The sequence below is a fragment of the Ruditapes philippinarum genome, unplaced genomic scaffold (genome assembly GCF_026571515.1).
Source record: "Ruditapes philippinarum isolate M1 unplaced genomic scaffold, ASM2657151v2 ctg1573_1_1_1_1, whole genome shotgun sequence".
Classification (NCBI taxonomy): Eukaryota; Metazoa; Mollusca; class Bivalvia; order Venerida; family Veneridae; genus Ruditapes; species Ruditapes philippinarum.
This window is the reverse complement of record NW_026862214.1, coordinates 264,608-290,039: the sequence shown is the minus strand read 5'-3', so window position 1 is coordinate 290,039 and position 25,432 is coordinate 264,608. Positions and strand designations below refer to the sequence as shown.

General features: G+C 32.9%; 1 protein-coding gene across 1 annotated transcript in view; it reads left to right on the top strand.

Moving 5' to 3' along the window:
- The window catches only part of LOC132718294 (dynein axonemal heavy chain 7-like), an 89,691-nt gene that overhangs the window by 58,750 nt on the left and 5,509 nt on the right, over window positions 1-25,432 (top strand). Inside the window, 21 exon segments of the mRNA XM_060701983.1 lie at window positions 187-406; window positions 889-1,013; window positions 1,731-1,873; window positions 2,213-2,464; window positions 2,998-3,112; window positions 3,811-3,974; window positions 4,204-4,357; window positions 4,784-4,975; window positions 5,370-5,503; window positions 5,938-6,070; window positions 6,602-6,880; window positions 7,181-7,426; window positions 7,821-7,913; window positions 8,337-8,513; window positions 8,818-8,979; window positions 9,779-9,982; window positions 10,776-10,787; window positions 14,316-14,477; window positions 15,116-15,301; window positions 15,861-15,998; window positions 16,934-16,945. Of these exon segments, the coding sequence (XP_060557966.1) occupies window positions 187-406; window positions 889-1,013; window positions 1,731-1,873; window positions 2,213-2,464; window positions 2,998-3,112; window positions 3,811-3,974; window positions 4,204-4,357; window positions 4,784-4,975; window positions 5,370-5,503; window positions 5,938-6,070; window positions 6,602-6,880; window positions 7,181-7,426; window positions 7,821-7,913; window positions 8,337-8,513; window positions 8,818-8,979; window positions 9,779-9,982; window positions 10,776-10,787; window positions 14,316-14,477; window positions 15,116-15,301; window positions 15,861-15,998; window positions 16,934-16,945 (3,303 nt within the window).

The following is a 25,432-nucleotide window of genomic DNA, read 5'->3' as shown; positions in this document are numbered from 1 at the left end:
TTGCCGGTCTTTAAAAACATTTTATTTTATTAAATAGTTAAATGGGATGGATGATGAATTAATGCATTAAACCTGGAAAGAAATTTGAGAAAAAAAAAGTTACGATTAATTATAAAAGTAACTGAATATCTAACTTACAGTTAGCTTCATTGTAACTGTGATACTTACATCGTAATTATACTGTAGGTCGTAAAAGCAGACGAGGCAGTTGCCAACGAACAAGCTAAAGCTGCTAAGGCCATCAAAGACGAGTGCGACGCCGAGTTGGCTGAGGCTATTCCCGCACTCAATGCTGCCATTGAGGCTTTGAACACACTGACCACACAAGATATTACCATCGTTAAGAGTATGCAGAAACCACCCTCAATCATCCGTCTTGTACTTGAGGCTGTATGCGTCATCAAAGGTAGTTTATCCTGGGTTTTTTATGTTCCCTAAAGGGAGAGCATATGCCACCTTGTCTTTCTGTTCATCTGGTTTGTCTGGAGCATAACTTGAAAACTCTTGTTGTTTCTTGTCCCAAAATAATTTTTTTGAAACATTGTCATTTCCATTTAAGTAGTGTTTTGCTCAAAATCAAGGTTTACATATAATATAGAGTTGTCTAGCAGATTAGTTCCAATTATTGAAACTTTGTCTCTGTCTGTAGATGGAAACAGCTCAAATTTACATTTATTACAAGAACCACCTTAGGCATATATCTGTTTTTCAGTTACTATTTTTTTTTGTTAAAATAAAAAATACAATTTACATTGGGAATGGGAATATGTCCCAGCTATAAAATGAGCCAAATGTGATGGGAAATTGGATAGTGCAGTCAAAATATTCAATGAAGAAAATGGTAAATACGTTGTACATGTATGAAAGTTATATTTTTCTGCATTGTAGGTATCAAACCGGACCGTGTACCAGATCCTAGTGGTAGTGGTAAGAAGATTGAAGACTACTGGGGACCATCCAAGAAAATGTTGGGAGATATGAAATTCTTAGAAGGACTGATCAATTTTGATAAGGTAATGTATATTTTAAAGCCCACATGCAAATCGGCAAATGTGTTAAAATGTGGAAAAACTGTGATCCCTCGGAAGCATTAATCACAACAAAATTACATGAAAATTGCAGACTCAGTTTGATTGAGTCTTTACATGAAGCCTCGTAAAATAAAGCTGTTATACTTCTTTACTTTTTCATGAAATACAGTACAACCTGTTTATAGCAGCACCCTTAAGGAGACAAAAAGTTTGGTTGTTATAGAGAGGTGCGGCTCTACAGAGGTTAATTTATTGTAAATTTTTACTATAGCAAGAATTGATACTGTTGAAGTAAAGAGATGATTGCTATACAAAAGGTCGCTCTTCAGAGAGTTGCAATTTTATCACATTTGCATGTTGGGAAAAAAATTTACAATTAAGTAAGGGGTACCGTGGCCTTATGGTTAAGGTGTCTGCCTCTGAATCCAGGGATCTTGGGTACGAGCCCTAATAGGGTCACGGCCATGCTTCTTCATATGACACCAGTACTGGTTGCGGTTCCAGGAAGCTGACTCAAAAGTGATGAATATAAGTTGCAAGAACTTGTTTGACAATTGAGCTTAAATAAGTAAATATGTTTGAACTAATTTACATTATAATACTGCACCATTGCAGTTTCTTATTCAAAACAAATATTCATTATCTTGAAAATTGTATCAAAATGTAAACTAATAGATGTCTTTCTCTAAAAAATTTCAGGATAATATATCGCCAGCGTACATGAAACAGATCCGCTCCAAATTTATGACAAATCCTGATTTTGAACCAGACAAAGTAAGAGTGGCTTCCACAGCTTGTGAGGGTCTGTGTAAGTGGGTTCGTGCCATGGATGTGTACGACAGGTAAAAAACAGTTCTCTTATTTAAAATAATTTTTCTTATTGCATAAATCATAAATTTAAGAATAAGTTTGGAGGTGCATATCCCCAAGGTACTTGCTTTTGTCCACAGATTTTTTGAAAATTGTTCCAGTTACATAAAACTTATGTCAAGTGTACTAATAATATGTTTTAACATAGCCTTAGGTCTTTTTCTATCCACAGAAATTAATTATTGTGTGTACATATGTGAAAGTATTAAACCTCTTGGACTTATGTCAGTCTTTAATTTTTTCTTTACATGAACTCTAAAACATCATGAATTTCTCAAATTTCTGAATATAATTGTGTTTGTTGTTTACAGAGTAGCAAAAGTAGTTGCTCCAAAGAAGGAGGCCTTGAAGAAGGCCAACTCTGAGCTGGCTACAGCCATGGCTGCCCTCGAGAAGAAACGTGCATCATTGAAGGAAGTGCAGGACAAGTTGAATAAATTGACAGAGAAACTGGAATTCAACAAGAAGAAGAAAGTAGACCTGGAGAATCAGGTGGACATGTGTACAAAGAAATTGGCGAGAGCAGAACAGCTGATTGGTGGTCTAGGTGGCGAGAAAGACAGGTAAATGTTCCGTGAGTTAGTTGGTTTATAAGTCACAGTAACACTGTCAAAGGTCATTTGAAAGGGGAAACTTTTACGGGGCTTTTAACCTGGTTTTGCAAATGGGCCAGCTTGGTTTAGCAGAAAAAAATTAAGGGAGGAGCATTGAATTTGTGACCGGGGCCCTGGCTGGAAATTCTCATTGTGAAAACCAAAATTAATTTTTGGTGACATTGATTTTTAATGGTTCATTTGTCTTTTACCAAACAGATTCTGAAATCATGTGGTATAAGTATTTGGTCAGTTGTGGCAAGATTGGTAATTACTGATAGCTATTTGAGAAAACCGATAAGGTGGACCAAATGCGTATTAAAATCAGTGCTAATATCAAACAAAAAAACAAACAGGTTTGTAGGTTTGGAGACAATAAGCTTTTAAAATGTAATGATATTATATGATATTTGAGATGGTGATATGCCTCTAGCATGCAAATATTTTGTGTGATATTTTTAGATGGGAACAAACTTTTAAAATGCTTTTATATTATATTTTAGATGGGGACAAGCTGCAAAGGATCTTAAAGTGAAGTATACTAACTGTACCGGTGATGTCCTGGTGTCATCTGGTATTGTAGCTTACCTGGGATCATTCACCTCTGCATTCAGAACAGTAAGTTATATTGACTACTTTTATACCCTTAAACGTACAGGTATGCGCTGTCTGTTAATGGGCTGCACTGTTAACTTTTTGTTTGTTTGATTGAGTTTTACATCACGCTGACAGAGTATATGTCAAACGACAATGTTCCAGCTTTACTGGTGGAGGAAGACCTCATGAGCCCATTTGTGCATTATTTCATGCACGAAAGGGCATCCAAGTAGAACCACCAACTTTCAATAAACTAGCTGGATAGCTTCCCCACATGAAAGAATCCAAAGTGCCTCACAGGATTTGAACCTGCAATGGTTTTAGGCAAGTGGTTTGCAGTCAACAACCTTAACCACTGCGATGTCCAGCTCGTCTTGCTTTTCAATCAGTATTTATTTTGAAATTTTCCCAAAATTGATAAATATTTTTGTCCAGATGTACACTTCATTTAGCATGTAAGGGTTTATAAAAACACTTAAATTGTTGATTTTGTTACGGTATAAGCGTAGGTTGAAACAACAGAGATAGCCATGAAGTGTAAAACCAAGTTCCCTATCTCTATCAGTGTTATTGATAATGTTGATTTTCAGAGATATATTTAGAATTTCAGATATATTTAGAATTTCATAGATATATTTAGATTTTCAGAGATATATTTAGATTATTAGGGTTTAAGAAGAGGTTGTGAATGATTGTCATTGTTATTTTAAATATTTCAGGACCAGATAGAAGCATGGATTAAGTCTGTGAAAGACAAGGGTATACCCTGTTCCGATGATTTCTCCCTTATTGCGACCCTCGGTGAACCCGTTAAAATACGAGCATGGAATATTGCTGGTCTACCAACAGATCAGTTCTCCGTGGACAACGGAATCATGTTGTCGTAAGTTATATATTCATGTAGATTTTTGGTGCAGCTGGTGGGCAGGGAAAAATTTTCGTAACAGTTTACTCAGCAACTGCTTGGTATACAGCATTAACATGTGGTCCCGTACGGTGGGATTTAATTTCTGGTCTGTGGATCATCCGCTTCCTGTTTAAGCTATATTTTCTAAATGCTATTGGTTTTGTTGTCATATTGTCAAGACGTTTTATTTCTTCGATATTTACAGTAATTCTCGACGATGGCCGTTAATGATTGATCCCCAGGGTCAGGCCAACAAATGGGTGAAGAACATGGAGAAAGCTAATAATCTACATGTGATTAAACTTACCAACCCAGACTTTGTGAGGACACTGGAAAACTGCATACAGTTTGGTACACCCGTAAGTTTCGTTGGGTTTTTTTCTCTTCATTGTTTCATATGAACTTTGTAAATTGATCATTTCCTTTTAAGTGGGGTTTTCTTTGTAATAATTTAATGCTCTTCACCATGCAAGTGAAAGAAACATGGTAGCCTTTCTAACAGGGCAGGTTCTGTATTCATGGGCTCTCTCTGAAAAATAAATTTTATAGGCAACTTGAAATGTGAAGTAAATAAACTTTTAGAAAAATAAAGAAAAAAATTACTCCTGCTATAGAGTAGATTATTATACATGCATGTAATAACATAAAAACTGCTTCAGCTGTGTACAAAAGCTCATAATTATCTAAAAACTTCCACAGGTGTGTACAAAAACTTATTATAATCATGTAAAAACTGCTTCAGGTGTGCACAATTATGTCTTATTATCATATTAAAACTACTTCAGGTTTTGCTAGAGAACGTTCAAGAAGAGTTGGACCCGATGTTGGAGCCTCTGTTATTGAAGCAGACATTCAAGCAAGGTGGCTCCCTCTGTATTCGTCTTGGTGACAGCACCATTGAATACTCACAAGACTTCAAGTTTTACATTACAACAAAATTAAGGAACCCTCATTACCTGCCGGAAACTTCTGTCAAGGTGAGATAAAGAACTATCCCGGAATTGTGATAGTGCTTTTGAATAAAATATTTTGAATCTTTAAATCTACAAGAAGAATGTGGAAAAAAAGTATATAAATGAAAAACATTTATGAAGCTAAAACTGTCTTGACCCGGTTACGATGGTTAACATTTTAGGTTCATAGAATTCTGATAAAGTAAATGACTCAATTTCTCTGAATGAATAACAATAATTATAAGTTTGAAATGTCATCACCTTAGTTCAATAACTGGTTAACTCCTATTAAATTTAGAAGGACTTAACCTGTGACTGCACTAAAGTAATGAGTTTTGCTAATTGGATGATGTATCGGAAACATTTAGACTTTGAATTTTTTTATAAGAAAAAACAACATCTTTTGTCTTTGATATAGGTCACATTGTTGAACTTTATGATCACACCAGAAGGTCTAGAGGATCAGTTACTAGGTATTGTAGTTGCTAGGGAACGACCTGAACTGGAGGAGGAGAAGAATGCCCTTATCTTACAGAGTGCTGAAAACAAGAAGTAAGTTGTCATTTTTACATATATACACATAAAGTGTCAAAAGTTGTGATCATGAATTTATAAAAATACATATACATAAAAAGTGTCAAAAGTTGTCATGTATTTATAAAAAACCCATAGACATAAAAAGTGTCAAAATTTGACATTATGAATTCATGATATGGCTTTATTGATCTCTTAGTATGAATGTTAAATAAAGGAGTGGCCATGGCAGAGTGGTAAAGGTCTCTGGTCCCTCATATGCTGTGGGTTTGAATCCCATTAGGGACTTTGTATTCTTCCATCAGAGGAATCTAACACGCTTACTTACAGAACATCGGTGGTTCTTCTTATGTGCCTTTTCATGCCTGTAATAATATTCACAGATTAATTTATTGAAAATTTAATGATTTATAGAATAGTTAGCAATTTATGTAATAATTTTTGTGTTTTAGACAATTGAAGGAGATTGAAGATAAGATTCTGGAGGTGTTGTCAACATCCGAGGGTAACATTCTAGAAGATGAAACAGCCATCAAAGTACTCTCATCTTCTAAAGTACTGGCTAATGAAATCTCAGAGAAACAGGTACGTATATTTCTATAATAGATACTAAAGAAATTTTTGTGCAAAAATTCTCAAGATTTTTTTTCTTCTATTTTTCCTTTAATTTTCTGTTAATTACAAAACTTTGCAAGTCTGTGAAGCTCAGTTAAGGTCATGGATTCAAGATTCTTTATCTTGAATTTTCAAAAGTTTTCAAAAACACGTATTATATGTCAACATAGAAATGCATAGAAACCAAATTTCTTAGTTAAGAAAAGTGTGTTATGACGCTTTGAACAAAGAACAAAGGCCAAAGGAGAGACAAATAAGTTTGTTTTTTTTAGACATGCCTTCTTTTTTTGGAGGTTACTTTAAACTACATGTATTTTATCAATAAAGGGTTATCCCATTATTTGCAGGGTTATCTTTATTCAGAGGTTGTTTTTACCACAAGTTTGACTGTATATATCACTAATATCTATAATATATTAAGTATTTCATTGAAAAGTGTGAGTCCAAAAAATGTAAGGGACTTAAAGATATAAGACGTGGAAATTATTTACTATATTACAGGCCATTGCTGAGGAGACCGAGAAGAAGATTGACACTGCTCGTCTTGGTTACAAACCTATCGCTATCCACTCCACGATCTTGTTCTTCTCTATTGCCGACCTGGCCAATATTGAACCTATGTACCAGTACTCGCTCATGTGGTTTATTAACCTCTTCTGTCTCTCCATCGAGAATGCCGAGAAGTCTGAGGACCTGAAGAAACGTCTGGACAACTTGTACCATCATTTCACATATTCTCTCTACTGTAACATCTGTAGATCCCTGTTTGAGAAAGATAAGGTACGTCTGCTGAAATATTGATAATGGTAACAAGACAATATAAGACTGATAGTGCTTTCCTATTTTGTTATTGTTTAAAAAAATGATATCCTCATTTTATAGTTGTTTACCAAAGCATTTTGTATATTTTTAAGAAATGAATTACATGTATATATCTGTTATTTCTAGACACATTACCTTATGAATTATGTATCAAAAAAATCCATTTTAAAATGTGACGAAGTTTTAAAATGAAAAGAAAACTAATGAAAAAAATATAATGGATATTATTGAAATGATGACTTTTGTTTTTGTTTGCAGTTGCTGTTCTCATTCCTGCTATGTGTGAACATTCTAAAACACAACAAAGAGGTGAACGAGGAAGAGTGGCGTTTCCTGTTAACAGGAGGTATTGGTCTGGACAACCCTCATGCTAACCCCACCACATGGTTACCACAGCAATCCTGGGACGAGATTTGTAGGCTGGATGAGTTACCCGCGTTCAAAAACATGAGAACAAAATTTGCTGCTAACAAAGATATGTGGAAAGAGCTTTACGACAGTGTGGTATGTTTAAACTATGGTCACATTGATCTGCTATTTCAGGCATTCTTTAAGTTTTAAACATGCAGCAGTATTGAAGTTTAGGGAAAATTGTCCTCAGTATAGTTTCGTGAAGTTTGGCACATTTTGTTTAACATATATTTATTTTATGAAAGCAAAATGACAATTGAGGGTTTTACCATAGTAAAAAATGAAATAACGTACACAGAAATATTGGTTTATCTTTCCTTCATTAAGAAACAGAAAAGGAATTTTGCCATATAACATTAACAGATTTTTGCTGCTACTTGATGCATTTAAACAAATTAATTTAGACTTTGTTTTATATAATGTACTGTGTCAGATTAGACTTGAACTTTGTTGGGTGCTTTTAAAGACATAATTTTAAATATTTTAGGAGCCACAACAGTTTAAAATAACAGGAGAATGGGCAGATAGACTGGGAAGTTTCCAGAAAATGCTGGTACTTAGATGTCTGAGACCTGACAAGGTAAGTAATGTGAAGAAAAAAAAATCTAAATTCAAAACTTGTATTTAGGTATTTGATGAATAAATGTTTTATAAAATTACGAAAATTAAACAGTGCCAGATATTTCTCTATATGATTCTCATTTTAAAATGTTCGATAATGGTATATCCTTTATGAGCTTTAATGCTATGTTTATATAACGTAAATGACGTCGCATCAAAATATATGCACAGCTGTGCAATATCATATTTACGGAGTCGCAAAATCGGCACGGGTTTGTGATAATTGATTTATATCAAACCAGCTTATGGATGAAAATGAGTGCAGGGTAACTTTTCACTGCCACCACACTACACTTGAAGTCCATGAAAATGTTCATGATGTTCAAGATATTTTACACAGTTACGAAGTGAGGAGAAATTCAGTTATATTCTTCTATTATAGGTTGTCCCAGCTATACAAGACTTTGTGACGGAGAAAATTGGCAAGAAGTACATTGAGCCGCCTCCGTTTGATCTACCAAAGGCTTTTGGTGACAGTAATAGTTGTGCTCCACTTCTGTTTGTTCTCTCCCCTGGTGGTGATCCTATGTCGGCTCTTCTCAAGTTTGCAGAAGATCAGGTAGGTTGGTTTTTGTGTGACTATTGTGTTGTTATTGTGAAGATTTTAAACAAATGATTCAGACAGAAAATAGTCTTCATGTTATATGAAACTTAAAATCTGAATGAAAAAGAAAAAAATCTTGTCGTTCTAATTTAGCATGTAATGAAGACAATACAATAAAAAGATGTATATTAATACTGGTGTACATAAAGACTAAAAAAAAAAGATTTAAAGTTGTCACATCACATAGCATATGGAAGTAAAACATTATCTCTTCCAAGCATATGACTCGTATTTTTACTGTAAACCATTCTAATTTCAGGGTTTCGGAGGTGCCAAGTTTGACTCCCTGTCATTAGGTCAAGGTCAAGGACCTATTGCTCTCAGAATGATAGACAAAGGAACAAAGGAAGGAACCTGGGTTATGTTACAGAATTGTCATTTAGCTACTTCCTGGATGACAACACTTGAAAAAATTTGTGAGGTAAGAATCTTCATCATATTGAAAAAATAAAAGTATAATATTAACTTCAAGCTCTTTTCCCTAAGAAAAAGTATTAACAGTTTCAAACAAATAAGATAGTTTCTTAAAGTTTTTGTATGAATAGCTTTAATCAAAACAGATTGTTTCGTAAAGTTTAGACTTTTCTTTGTTTGTATGAATGGTTCCAAACAAAATAGATAGTTTTGACTTTTCTTTGTTTGTATGAATAGTTCCAAACAAAACAGATAGTTTCGTAAATCCAAAAAGAAAAAGTTTATTGTTTCGTTCTAATTTAGAATGTAATAAAGAGAATTCAATAAAAAGATGTATATTGAAATTGGTGTACATAAAGACTTTAAAAAAGATTTAAAGTTGTCACATCACATAGCATATCCAAGTAAAACATGATTTCTATCAAGTACATAACACTAGCAAAGGTGATATTACTATAAACTGTTCTAATTTCAGGGTTTCGGAGGTGCCAAGTTTGACTCCCTATCATTAGGTCAAGGTCAAGGACCTATTGCCCTCAGAATGATAGACAAAGGAACAAAGGAAGGAACTTGGGTTATGTTACAGAACTGTCATTTAGCTACTTCCTGGATGACAACACTTGAAAAAATCTGTGAGGTAAGAATCTTCATCATATTGAATCTATAAAGATTCAATATTAACTTCAAGCTCTTTTCCCCAAGAAAAAGTATGAATAGTTTCAAACAAAATAGTTTTGTAAAGTTTTTGTATGAATAGTTTCAAACAAAACAGATATTTTGGTAATATTAAAATTTTGTTATTTTAGGAATTGAATCCAGAAACGGTGCATCCTGATTTCCGACTGTGGTTAACAAGTTACCCATCAAACACTTTCCCTGTCTCCATCTTACAAAACGGTGTTAAAATGACCAATGAGCCGCCAAAAGGTCTACGTTTCAACATTATGAGATCGTACCTTTCTGACCCAATTTCTGATACAGAATTCTTCAACTCTGTAGAGAAAAACAAGGTATGGTATCCCTAATATATATGTACATTGATTTGTAAAAGTTTTCATGTGATTTTAAGGACCGTTCATTTTTCTTTCTTTATTTTTTTATTTTTTTTTTAATGTCATACCATTCCCTTTTTGTCATTTATTTGCATAAGTATAAGTTACAAATCGTCTAATAGCTTGTCAATTTTGTTTCATCTGTTGAAAAATGAAAACAACATTTAGAAGTTTTTGCATGGATTAAATATTGTTGATTATTTCTCTACTAATTTTGATTTCTGTTTTTACTAAGAATTGGTAAAGTTATGATATTTTATGAAGCTACTAGTATTTCGGCATCTTTACAGAACATTCCTTTTTTACTTACTTATATAAGACGTAAGGCTGATAAGTCAGGGTTTATATTTTATATAGAATCTATATTTAACATGAGTGTAATGGTGTATTTTGTAGATGTTCTATATTTTCCATGGCCTTTATAGCATACAAAGGCTCTTTATTTTATGCTGGTTCTGTATTAAGCATAAAGGGTTTTTATTTTATACTAAAGTCAATAGTGTTTTGAATCATATAGTTATCTTAGTACTTTTGTGATCTGCCTATAAGTCGGGCATGTATATTGTAACCATCTAAGTAAAAGGGTTAAAAATGTCTTGTAAATGAGTTAATATGGTAAATAAGGATTTTATTTTATATTCCTTTAATATTCAATGCATAGGATCAAGGGAATTTTTTCTTACTCTGATAGGATTTTGAAATAAGATTGATTAAAATATATTATTATTTTGCATTGTTTTGATTTGAATAGCCGACAAATTTAGTAAGTACTGTACAAAATAAAGTAGCAAATATATAATGCTATCTTTACTTAAAGAAGTAGCACATTTTTATATACACTATACTTTTAAACTAGTTTAGAACTTTTGGAGAATGGTGTTTCAAATATGCACACATAGCATGGTGAAACGTGACTTACTATAGGTCATTTAGCATGTTTTAGTAAATTCACTTCTTGAATGGCATGTTTCCCCATTGTACCAAAGTAAAATGACTGTCTTACAGAATGATTAAATAGGAAGCCATATGTTCATGCATACTGTCTGTTCTGATCTGGCAAATTTAATGGCTCTGTTTTGAATAAAGCCAATGATACTGTGAAATCATCCTTAAATTCTATTAGCACTATAGTAGGTGATTGAATAAAGTCGGCCATATTGTGGAAATATCTTATAATAGAGATGACAGTGTTAATTTGGCATCTCCATGTTAAACTTAGGAGTTGTAAGGTCAATGGACCTTGGGTGTTGTAGGACACTTGTACTTGATCTAACCACTTCCATTCAGAATTCTTGTTTCTGAAGACACTGTCTATGGTCATTCCTTCTCTGGCATTTGTGTGTGTGTTTATCAAGAGTTTCCTGATACATATAGAGGACAGTTTAGGTAAAAAAAAAACAGTGAGACCCAAATTGGTTATCTTTACCCAAGTTTATGAAAAGCATTGAGAAGTTTTATTCTGTGCCATTTTAACTGCTTAAAACATCCATGTTAAAAAGTGTCCTATATATTAAACACAAAAGATAAATAGACTTCTAGATATTTCTTTTCTTCTTAAATTTTTGTATACTAGTTAGCTAGACAAAGTATCTAGTACAAGAAATTATAAACAGATTTTTATTATAGTATAGAGAATGAAAAAAGGCATTGGTACTTTTCACAATCTCACAGTCATGTAGCATTTTTCATTGTAAATTAAATGTAGAGCCTTTTGTATATTGAAGGAATGTATAAACTTTGAGAAGTAAGGTTTTTAGACCAACCTGACAGACAATTTTTTTTCCTTTTGTCATTTCCTTATTCTGTATATTAAAAATGACCTTTTTAAGATATTTCAGGCATGTGAAGGTTTTGATATATAAATTATAAAATTGTCTTGTTTTACGTAAAATAAGCACAGTAATTATTCAGTTTTTTGCCTAGTTTGACCTACATGGGATCTCTAAACTTTTGGCTGGTCAACTTAATGTTGCCATTTTAATATCCCCAAATTTCAGTGCCATATTGGTAAGTTGAACAGTGAGTTGGATAACCAGTTATTTGAATTTTAGTATTGAGTACCAATGCCTTTTTATCTATATTTATATAATACTTTAAGATTTTTAGATATTAAATACAGATAAAATTACAGAGTAGTGCCTTTACTTTATACTTTCACTTATCATGCTACCATCCTAATTAAATTGGTACAGGTTGTACACAATTTGAACAGCATCATTGTAATGTCATAAAAGTTTAAAATTTATTGAATAGTTTATGACAACAAAACATCTTATCAAATATTTTTAGAATTGATGAAGAGTTTTTGCAGTTGAAATTTTCTTCACGGTTATGATCTTTTCATTATTGCTTTAGATAACATTTTTAGCTTGACTATTAAAAAAATAGGGAGAGCTATTGAAGCCTTCTAGGCGTTGGCGTCACACTTTGTTTAAGTTTTTTCATGCAATTTGGTCTCTCCAAAATTACTGAAGGTAATGGATTGAAATATCGCAGACTTAAATATGAGCGTAATAGGGGTTTACTTTACAAGTCACAACTCTTACACAGATTTTGACAGAATTATGGCCCATTTTCAAACTTAAAAAATTCTACATTATCCAGGTTTTTACATTATCCAGGCTCTCGTTTTACTATCAAGCACTGAGAATAGTCGAGCACACTGTCTTAGGGACAGCTCTTGTTTTACGAATCTAGAAGAGAACGTTATGTTGGAAAAAATTAATCCATACATGTGAACTCTCCCACTTTAAGCGGGAGCCTCCCACTTTCTGCAGCCATACTTTCAAAGATTTTTCTTAAAATAAGGGGTATTTTCACAAATTAAAGAAATCTCCCTCTTTTTGATGTCAGAACTTCCTTCTTTGTTTATTGCAAATTCTAAAATCTCCCTCTTTTTGAAGAAAAATCACCCACTTGATCATCAAAAAAGTTCACATGTATGTTAATCTAGAAGAGGATATTATATGTGAAAAAGAATCCTAGAAGAAAAGTGTTATTTTTGAAAAATAATCTTGTTTCAGAAGAAGCATCTTGACATTCGTATCATACAAACGGTATTTTCAGTATTGTAATGTTCGTGGTCACAATTTTGTCAAGTCAAAACATATGTATGTTGAAATGAAATGCATGCTTTTTTAAGAAGAAAATTCTTTAACGAAAAAACGTTGTAAGTTGTAAATTAAGGAGATAACAAATCTTAAAGACAAATATGTAAAATAATTTGAAAAAATTCACTTGGTAAGAAACCTTTCCAGTCTGTATTAACATTTGGGCATAACATTTTTTTTATCAAAATGTTTACATTTCTTGTTAAATAATTTAAATTTGAGTAGTTAATGGTTTATAATGAATACCTTATTTTCAGCCTTGCAATAAAAAATTTCAGGGAACTGTTAAAATATATTCAGAATTTTTAATAGTAAAATTATTGAAACATTTGTGAAGTACAGTAGTAGTTTTGTTCTTCAAGTTTTTAATTAAAACTATTATATATCTTATGTAGCAAAAGGTAAGACGGAGTTGTATGAATAATTTAAATTTGATCGAATTTCACTGTTTACTATATTGTTTGAAGATTTTACACAAATTATCTCCCTTTGAATGACTGTTTTACCTGATTTGGGTATTTTTACCTGATTTGGGTAATATTGTGTTCTAAAATGTGCATGTGTTCCTCAGAATTTAATTATGTGAAGTGTTCATGTTTGTTTGTTTGTTTCACTGAAAAACTGTCACGTCTTTTAGCACTTGTGTTTTAAAGTCATTTAAGGATAATTTGATTTAGAAAAATGCTCGCACATATGGTAATTTTTCCATTGGCGAGGGTAAACAAATCCCAACTCACACATCGTCACCTTAGTGCAATAATTGATTAACTGCCATTAAATTTAGAAGGACTGTTATTGCACTAAGGGGAAGACATGTCATTAATTTCTTCTTTCCATAATTGTAATATTCTAACAATAGTCAATATTTTGAGGAGTAAAGATAATACATTAAAACTCATTTTAATGATATAATTAATGATTGTATAATAACATATATGTTCATAGCTTTGCAACATTACTAAAAATTAAATTGTTTATGTCATAAAATTTAACATTTACACTAAGATGTTCATTTGTAATAAATATTAAATAATATATTGTCACCTTAGTGCAGTAATAGGTTAACTCCTAATAAAATTTAAAAGGAGTTAACACATTACTGCACAAAGGTAATGATATGTGAATCCAAATGATTTAATAAAGTACTAATTTTGTATTATATGTGTATGAATATCTTTCAGCATGCATGGAAGAAGCTGTTGTTCGGACTGTGTTTCTTCCATGGTATTATACAGGAGCGTAGAAAGTTCGGACCTCTCGGTTGGAACATTCCCTACGAGTTTAACGAGACAGATTTACGTATCAGTGTACGACAGTTAAACATGTTCCTCAATGATTATGATGTAAGTTAAAACAAATTTCTCATCTTTTCTTTTTCCCTTAATTTAACAAGTAGAGAAAAAAAAACATTCATTTTCTGTATGTACAATTTGTTTACAGGTAGACTGGGCTACTTACCAGTCTCACCCTTCCCCACCAGTCAAAAGAAAAAAGATATGAAAGCAGTTTGATTAATGAATGCTGAAGAGTTATTGCCCTTGAGCTGCAAGAAAATATTCGTTAATATAAAAAAAAATTTAAAAAAAGGGTACAGATTTTAATAAAGATTAAATTAAGTATTTAGATCTGTTGACTGAGATATTGCAGTGAAATATGGGGACTTTTTTTATCTTAGTGTGCGTAGTATTTAATTCATTGGGGGATATTAGTTAACTTATTTGCTTGTTTATTTTGTTTTTCTTAGTAAAAGCTAAGTAGGAGCAGGTTTGCTACGTGGTTAAGGTGCCTGCCTCTCAAACAAGGAATCATGGATTTATGCCATACTCTGGTCACGACCATGTTTCCTAGTGTGACATCAGTAACTGGTTAGTTCCAGGAACCTGACTCGAAAGTGATACATGTAAAATGCAAGAACTTGTTTTATATTATCACTTTAATAATTTCGATTAAACTGAACTTGTTTTTTTTTTCTCGTGACCAGGATGTACAGTACGATGCTATTAGGTACCTGACGGGAGAATGTAACTACGGAGGTCGTGTGACTGACGATCGTGATCGTCGTACGCTACACAGCATCATGAACAAATTCTACTGTCCCGAGATCATCAAGGATGATAACTACTACTTTGATTCTTCAAAATTTTACAAGGCACCTCCAGATGGGGAGGTAAATTTTGACAGTTTGTTTCTTGACCTTGACCATTTGGTTTCACAGTTTGTTTCCTGACCTTGACCTTTTGGTTTCACAGTTTTTTTCTTGACCTTGACCTTTTGGTTTAACAGTTTCTTTCTTGTCCTTGACAGTTTTGTTTGTTCAATTTTGTAAAATATAACAGAAAGTTGTTCGACTGTTTGTTTCTTCCACAAATATTATGTAAAATATATCAAGAAGTTGTGACATCTGTCACTTTGTTACATTCAACCTTTCTTTGATTTTTCAGCATATATGCTTGACACTATGTTATATATCTGAAATATTGTCACATATAATATCAGATGGAGGTTTGAATTGTTAAAGATGATAAACAAAATGACTCTACAGTGCCATGCTGCAAATGTTTGAAATAATAAACGAAATGGCATCAGGGGCTTTGCTTGTGGAAAAGAATTCTTATATGACTTTGGCAGCACTGGTGCTATGTAAAACCTAAATAAAATACAATTTATTACTTACATCTATATTCTATAGATCTATATGACATGTGACTTTATTTTTTGTTCTGCAGTATGATTCCTACATTGAATACATCAATAATTTGCCACACAATGCTAAACCTGGAATCTTTGGCATGCACGACAACGCTGACATCACCAAGGACCAGAAGGAGACCAGAACCCTCTTTGAGAACATTCTCTTGACTCAGGTAAGGGAGACAATTTTAGAAAAAAGCGGATCATCTTTGTTAACATGTGTGATAATTTCTTTTTGATTTTAACTTTTTTAAGACACCCAGATTGATATCATTGGGTATATTTTTGGTCATGAATGGCCAGTCCGTCTTACTGACCACTTTGACCGTGATCACAATATTTTCATTTAACAAGCTAGACCCCTTATAGTTGAGCACAAATACATTTGAGGGGCAAAAACTTTATATACATATTGAATTTGGCGTTGACCCCTGAATGACCTTGACAGTAAAGTCAAGGTGAAAATTTCAAAATCTGAACTTAACCTTATTAACAGATATGGAACAGGGACATTTTTGATTTATGAACATATTTTGTGAAAAAAAAGTCTTGGTTATGTACAGTTAACCTTGGTGATATTCTGTATTGTATTTTAATTTTCCTTCTTGTTTGAATTTATTTGCTTTTGTATACATGTAAATGAGTTGAAACTTAAACAATATATATAATCACATATTTTATATGTATATATCTGAGTTATTTAATGTAAAAATGCTTTTATACATATAGAAATAACATGCATAAATAAATATATTCTTATTATTTGTAATTATTTTACAAACTTACGAATTTAACAGTATTGGACTCATTTAATTAAGAATTAGTTCAGCAAAAATGTTAGAATACTTGAGTCTAAAGTACAAAAAATAAAATGTAAAGAAAAAGCTCTCATAGATAGACAAGCTGGTCTGAAACTTTAATACATATATGCCTCGTGTGTTTGGCAATTATAAAAAAATTACACGCATTCAGTATATATGTTCACAGTTTTGAGCTTTTCACATTTGAAAATTTATTTCACAGAAGGTTTTAAAGATATAGAACTTTTGCTTTTGCGATGCTTTTTTTCATGAAATCATCTCTTTTCTGTCTTTATTGCGTTGATTAGTCGCAGGGCCAGGTTAGTGGAAACTCTGTTGTTTCTGTTGTTGTTAATGAAAATGTTCGGAACAGATTTTAAACCAAAGTTTGATGTTAATTTGTTTGAATGTTGATCAGCACCCTAGATTATAGCAAAAAGAAAGTTAAATATCAAAAATCAAACATGAGGTTTTGTTAAATTTACTTTGGAGGGTTTTTTTCCCTTCTGTAACAGGGGCCCTTTTAAGGCCTCTTCAACTCTGTAAAAATTCTTTAAAATCATGCTTTTGTCAGTAGATAGGTACATTTTAAAGTTTGTAAAATATAATTGATATCTTTTCTTTATGTGATAAAATAACTGAATTTATTCACTTCAAATGTTATGTTGACTTGTGATTCGTAGCTACTTAATTATTCGTGACATCACTCGCCTTGTCTTAAGTTTTCATGTCCAGGTAGTAAAAAATGAATATAGATGTTTAATATACTATACCACTCTTCATGAAAATGCACACAAATTTTTTTATACCAAAAAAATTGCATGGCTAAGAATGGATTTTAGAATAGTTTGGAAATAATTTGCTCATTTGGCCTTATTTTTCATCTTTGGTTTGTGAACACATATGGAATAAGTTTAAATAATCAGGAATGCTGTAATTGCATGAAATATTGTGTTGATAAGAATGACACCAATATTATACATATGTACATGCATATTCATTTGTTATATTAATTTTCATGGGCTTAAGTTTTCTGTTTTTTTCTTTAAGTTTATTCTTTTCATCTGTTTATGCTAATGCATTGTTTTTGCCTTTCTTTTTTCATTTTAATTGTTTGGTTTACGTGTCCTGGTGGTATGTACACATTACTCTACCCGGCCATGAAAAAAATGCACGTAAAAACCATTGCTGGCATTCATCGGCCTCACAGAAACGGGTAAGCCCTCCGTTCTCGAACGAGGCGGAGTTTAGCAGCATGTAATGTTGTATTCAAGACTAGAACTTTGTAGTCTTCAAAACCACTTCTAGATTTACATTCTATCAAATATATACATGCATGGTTTTGGGAGCTTTTTTTACCTCCTATATAACCTAATATATATACATATACTTTAGAAATCTTGGTAGTTTTTAAAGTAGCAATTTCAAGTTTAATAAAGCAAATCCCTATGTGGTAGAAACAATGAGTTTGGTTGTTGTTGAGATGGTTTTGCTATAGAGATGCAAAATTTGATTTGAAGTATTTTATTTCGAAAAAAACACGAAAGAATTTTTGTTTGTTAAGAGGTAATTGCTCTACAGGGGTGGTTGCTCTGTAAAGGTTTCACTGTACAAGTAATTTTGTATAGGGTAATTATCATTCTATTGGATATTTATTTACCTGATGTAAATTATTTGTAGATTCAAAGTAAGAATTTTCATCAATATTTTTAAATAAATTTCATTTATTTTCATACATTACATTTATATTCAATGAAATTGAATGATATCATTACAATTTATGTTCACTATTCAAAAAACTACCAAGATTTTAGTCAGTAAGTTATTACTTAGAAAATACTTGCTACTACTTCTAAGAATTCTGCTTTTCAGCTTTATTCTCTATTTTAATTGAAAATAAGAATTCACATGCATTCCCTGAAGTGTACAAATGTACTATTTTAAAAATAAAGTAAAAAAATAATAATTAAAATAATTCAATAATTTCTTGATTTTGTTTAAAATACCATACCTTAAAGCTACAATCAAATTATTTCAGTAAAGAAAACTAATAAGTATGATGTTCACTGTACAGAAGATTAAAGTAAGATACTGTACAAAATAATGAATCGTACTTCAAGTTTTGATATCCAGTGTTACATTAAATTTTATTTCATGTTCAATTTTTAGCTCACCTGACCACGAAGTGGTCAAGGTGAGGTATAGTGATGGGGCTATGTCCGGCGTCCGTCGTCGTGCGTCGTGCGTCGTGCGTCGTCAACAATTGGGTTGTTAACAGTCTAGCAGTCACAGTTTTGATTGGATCATCATCAAACTTTGTCAGAATGTTTGTCTCAATGAAATACAGATCGAGTTCGAAGATGGGTTATCTCGGGTCAAAAACTAGGTCACAGGAGCTAAAAATAGAAAAAGCTTGTTAACACTCTAGAGGCTGCAGTTTTCATACAAATATTCTGGAAATTTGTCAGGAAGGTTGTTTTGATGATATCTAGGTCAAGTTCGAAGATGGGTCATCTCTGGTCAAAAACTAGGTCACGAGCTAAAAATAGAAAAAAGCTTGTTAACACTCTAAAATTGGGTTGTTAACAGTCTAGCAGTCACAGTTTTTGATTGGATCATCATCAAACTTTGTCAGAATGTTTGTCTCAATGAAATACAGATCGAGTTCGAAGATGGGTTATCTCGGGTCAAAAACTAGGTCACAGGAGCTAAAAATAGAAAAAGCTTGTTAACACTCTAGAGGCTGCAGTTTTCATCCAAATATTCTGGAAATTTGTCAGGAAGGTTGTTTTGATGATATCTAGGTCAAGTTCGAAGATGGGTCATCTCTGGTCAAAAACTAGGTCACAAGCTAAAAATAGAAAAAGCTTGTTAACACTCTAATAATTGGGTTGTTAACAGTCTAGCAGTCACAGTTTTGATTGGATCATCATCAAACTTTGTCAGAATGTTTGTCTCAATGAAATACAGATCGAGTTTGAAGATGGGTTATCTCGGGTCAAAAACTAGGTCACAGGAGCTAAAAATAGAAAAAAGCTTGTTAACACTCTAGAGGCTGCAGTTTACATACAAATATTCTGGAAATTTGTCAGGAAGGTTGTTTTGATGATATCTAGGTCAAGTTCGAAGATGGGTCATCTCTGGTCAAAAACTAGGTCACAAGCTAAAAATAGAAAAAGCTTGTTAACACTCTAATAATTGGGTTGTTAACAGTCTAGCAGTCACAGTTTTGATTGGATCATCATCAAACTTTGTCAGAATGTTTGTCTCAATGAAATACAGATCGAGTTCGAAGATGGGTTATCTCGGGTCAAAAACTAGGTCACAGGAGCTAAAAATAGAAAAAAGCTTGTTAACACTCTAGAGGCTGCAGTTTTCATACAAATATTCTGGAAAATTTGTCAGGAAGGTTGTTTTAATGATATCTAGGTCAAGTTCGAAGATGGGTCATCTCCGGTCAAAAACTAGGTCACAGGAGCTAAAAATAGAAAAAGCTTGTTAACACTCTAGTGGCTGCAGTTCTCATCCAAATATTCTGGAAATTTGTCAGGAAGGTTGTTTTGATGATATCTAGGTCAAGTTGGAAGATGGGTCATGTCCGGTCAAAAACTAGGTCACAGGTGCTAAAAATAGAAAAAGCTTGTTAACACTCTAGTGGCCGCAGTTTTCATCCAAATATTCTGGAAATTTGTCAGGAAAGTTGTTTTGATGGTTTCTAGGTCAAGTTCAAAGATGGGTCATCTCCGGTCAAAAACTAGGTCACAGGAGCTAAAAATAGAAAAAGCTTGTTAACACTCTATAGGCTGCAGTTTTTCATCCAAATATTCTGGAAATTTGTCAGGAAGGTTGTTTAGATGATATCTAGGTCAAGTTTGAAGATGGATCATGTTGGTCAAAAACTAGGTCACAGGAGCTAAAAATAGAAAAAGCTTGTTAACACTCTAGTGGCTGCAATTTTCATCCAAGTATTTTGGAAATTTGTCAGGAAGGTTGTTTTGATTTTATCTAGGTCAAGTTCGAAGATGGGTCATGTCTGGTCAAAAACTAGGTCACAGGAGCTAAAAGTAGAAAAAGCTTGTTAACACTCTATAGGCTGCCAGTTTTCATCCAAATATTCTGGAAATTTGTCAGGAAGGTTGTTTAGATGATATCTAGGTCAAGTTTAAAGATGGATCATGTCTGGTCAAAAACTAGGTCACAGGAGCTAAAAATAGAAAAAGCTTGTTAACACTCTAGTGGCTGCAGTTTTCATCCAAATATTCTGGAAATTTGTCAGGAAGGTTGCTTAGATAATATCTAGGTCAAGTTCGAAGATGGATCATCTCCGGTCAAAAACTAGGTCACAGGAGCTAAAAATAGAAAAAGTTTGTTAACACTCTAGTGGCTGCAGTTTTCATCCAAATATTCTGGAAATTTGTCAGGAAGGTTGTTTTGATGATATCTAGGTCAAGTTGGAAGATGGGTAATGTCCGGTCAAAAACTAGGTCACAGGAGCTAAAAATAGAAAAAGCTTGTTAACACTCTAGTGGCTGCAGTTCTCATCCAAATATTCTGGAAATTTGTCAGGAAGGTTGTTTTGATGATATCTAGGTCAAGTTGGAAGATGGGTCATGTCCGGTCAAAAACTAGGTCACAGGTGCTAAAAATAGAAAAAGCTTGTTAACACTCTAGTGGCTGCAGTTTTCATCCAAATATTTGGAAATTTGTCAGGAAGGTTGTTTTGATGATTTTCAGGTCAAGTTCGAAGATGGGTTATCACCAGTCAAAAACTAGGTGACAGGAGCTAAAAATAGAAAAAGCTTGTTAACACTCTAGTGGCTGCAGTTTTGATTAAAATATTCTTGAAATTTGTCGGGAAGGTTGTTTTAATGATTTCTAGGTCAAGTTCGAAGATGGGTCATGTCTGGTCAAAAACTAGGTCACAGGAGCCAAAAAAAGAAAAAGCTTGTTAACACTCTAATGGTTGCAGTTTTCATCCAAACATTCTGGAAATATGTCAGAAAGGTTGTTTTGATGATTTCTAGGTCAAGTTCGAAGATGGGTCATCTCAGGTCAAAAACTAGGTCACAGGAGCTAAAAATAGAAAAAGCTTGTTAACACTCTAATGGCTGCAGTTTTCATCTAAATGTTCTGGAAATTTGTCAAGAAGGTTGTTTTGATGATATCTAAGTCAAGTTCGAAGATGGGTCATCACCGGTCAAAAACTAGGTCACAGGAGCTAAAAATAGAAAAGCTTGTTAACACATTAGGGGCTGCAGTTTTCATCCAAATATTCTTGAAATTTGTCAGGAAGGTTGTTTTGATGATGTCTAGGTCAAGTTCGAAGATGGGTTATCTCCGGTCAAAAACTAGGTCACAGGAGCTAAACATAGAAAAAGCTTGTTAACACTCTAGTGGCTGCAGTATTGATTCAAATATTCTGGAAATTTGTCAGGAAGGTTGTTTTGATGATTTCTAGGTCAAGTTCGAAGATGGGCCATCTCAGGTCAAAAACTAGGTCACAGGAGTTAAAAATAGAAAAAGCTTGTTTACACTCTAGTGGCTGCAGTTTTTATTCAAATATTCAGGAAATTTGTCAAGAATGTTGTTTTGATGTTTTCTGGGTCAAGTGCTAAGATTGGTCATGTCTGGTCAAAAACTAGGTCACAGGAGCTAAACATAGAAAAATCTTTTTAACACTCTAGTGGCTGCAGTTTTGATCCAAATTTCCTGGAAATTGGTCAGGAAGGTTGTTTTGATGATTTCTAGGTCAAGTTTGAATATGGGTCGTGTCCAGTCAAAAATTAGGTCACATTGCCCAAATATGGAAAAATCTTTATAACACACTAGAGGTCACATGTTTGACTCAGTCGCATCAAACTTGGTCATGATGCTTGTTTAAGACATTGCTTGGATGCGGTTGTGTCAGGTGAGCGATCCAGGGCCATCATGGCCCTCTTGTTATCATTTAAGCCTAGTAATTCTTTAAAAATTGAAATGGTCAGGTCTGTGTAGATTTAAATATTTTTATCACATAAACCAAGGTGCAGGAGTGTAATAAAGCCATTTAATAAAAAAAACTACTGTGAAAACACTTTGATGTGATGTCATTTTCGTTATATGCAAACATGGTGTTAAATCGCTATATGTTAACATTACACTATAGACGTGTCAATAAAAAATGACTTTTTTAATTGAAAACTCTTCTTATTTTTGATATGTGATATGTGTAGAATAGTTGAATACAAAATCATATATTGTGATGACCTGGCGGGCGTAATATTGTTTTATTCAACAAGTTCAATAAATTTAGTATTAAATCTACACTCATTCAATATCCGTAATGTATAAAATCTTAAGATTTCTCTTCTTTTAGATTTCTGTTTTTTAACCAGGTTTTCCGAAGGAAAAAACTGGTTATCAGATTGAGGTATGTCGGCGGACGGGCGGGCGGGCGTAAACAATTTCTTCTGTGCGCAACTCCTCCTACATTTCTCAACGGATTTTGACCAAACTTACACAGAAGCTTTGTCATCAAGTGCCCTGGCGCATATTGTTGGGGTTTTGCGATTAGATAATATTTGACCTAATTATGGCCCTTTGTTTTTTTTCCTTATATAAAATATATAGTGAACAATTTCTTCTGTGCGCAACTCCTCCTACATTTCTCAACGGATTTTGACCAAACTTTCTCAGAAGCTTTGTCATCAAGTGCCCTGTCACATATTGCCAGGGTTTTGCAATTGGTATATATTTGACCTAATTATGGCCCTTTGTTTTTTTTCCTTATATAGAATATATAGTGAACAATTTCTTCTGTGCGCAACTCCTCCTACATTTCTCAACGGATTTTGACAAAACTTTCTTAGAAGCTTTGTTATCAAGTGCCTGGCACATATTGTCGGGGTTTTGTGATTGGATAATATTTGACCGAATTATGGCCTTTTGTATATTTTTTCCTTATACAGAATATATAGAGAACAATTTCTACAGTGCGCAACTCCTCCTACATTTCTCAATGGATTTTGACCAAACTTTCACAGAAGTTTTGTCATCAAGTGCCCTGGCGCTCACTAAATTCCCATGTTTCTTCCAAGACATCATTCAAGTATTTTTTTAAAATTGTGAACATACTTTTCTTGATATCGCACAAAACACCACACGCCAATATTGTTGACAAAAGAAAATGACAAGAGACGCAAAAATGCAAAAATTAAGCAAAAATAAAGTACTGTTTACCTTTCTAAAATATTTGGGAAAAAAAGGCGAATATACAACATAAAATTTCTCAATCATTTTTGTTTGAGGAATATTAAAAAAGCCATAATTGCTCCTAAAAGTTCAATTAAAAACAAATGCCCCTTCATGACAAAGCTTCTGTGAAATATTTTGCTGAAAACCTGGTTGCATTGCATTGCGATGTTCCTTGTTTCATTTTCAGCAACTAATATCTTAGATACGCTATACTTCAAATAATATAAGCTTTTTATTCCATCTATATTTAGAACATCTAATTTTACTCTTTTATCTATAAATAACATTCTTAAAGGCACATAATGCCTCAGATATGAATAATTTTCTACTTCTTTAGGATGTGTAAGAATTAGTTTTATAGCGTTTAATTGATAATTTTAGAGGAATGTTAGATGCTTGTTACCTAAAGGGAGTAGTGCTAAATGTGCAAATATTATTTTGTTATAGAAGTAGCAAAATGTTAACAAAGTAGTATTTTGACTTCCATACAAAATACTAAGACAATAAACTACACTCATTGCCAAAATAGCAACAGAAGAAAAAGATTGTTAAAGTTTTTTGAAAATGAATAACTTTTTGAAATCTAAAAGTACACCAAACATAAAAAGCTTTTGAGGAATGAAATAAAAACATTTCTGGTGCAAAATGGGCCTTTAAACATGTTGGGGTTTGGTTATTTTGTTTGTTTGGTTGAGTTTTCTAAATCTCACTGGGAACATTGGATTGTTCATGTGAGGAAGCTATCCACATAGCCTACGGAAGGTTTGTGGTTCTACTCGGGTGTGGTTCTTACTTGAAATACTGCATGGTGTGGCACCTGAAGTCTTTCTCCACCAGTAAAGCTGGAAACCATTAGACTGTTTGAAAAACTTGGTCAAAAAAATAAAAAATAACAGTATGATGTTTATTTTCTGTTCTGTATAGCAATAATAATGCTTCAGAAATCTGTTAAAACTGTGGTATAACATGTTTTGCGTTAATTGTATTGAAACATAATAGGGAAAACCTAACCAATATGTTTTCATCATAGTCAGATAGAGAGTTTATTATCTTTTATATACCGTACTTCTTTCTTTTGTTAGAGCTTAGAGTTTCAAATGGCTCAAATGGTATTGGATTCCGATCCATAATGTTGTACAAATGAATTTTTTACCTAGACAATATATAAATATATTATATATATCCCCATGTATCACATACAATATATAAATGTTATACTATAGGAAGACCCGTATCACTCACCTAGGTGTTGGTGTTGGCATCTGCATTTATCAGTGTCGCACATTTGTGCCGTTTCTTTGTTCTACCCGGCTTCTTCACTGAACCCTTTATAATACGCTGAATAATTTACTGTTGTTGTCACTCAGTTGGGTTAATTTTTAAAAAAAAGACTTTTCCATTATTATCCCCCATTAGGTTACTTTGTAAACACAGAATTAACTGTTATCTTACCATCGTTGGGTTAATTTGTAAACTAAAGCCATATTCATCAGATTTTAATGTTATTTTACCTTTGTTGGGTTAATTTGTAAACTAATGCCATATTCATCAGATTTTAATGTTATTTCCCCTTC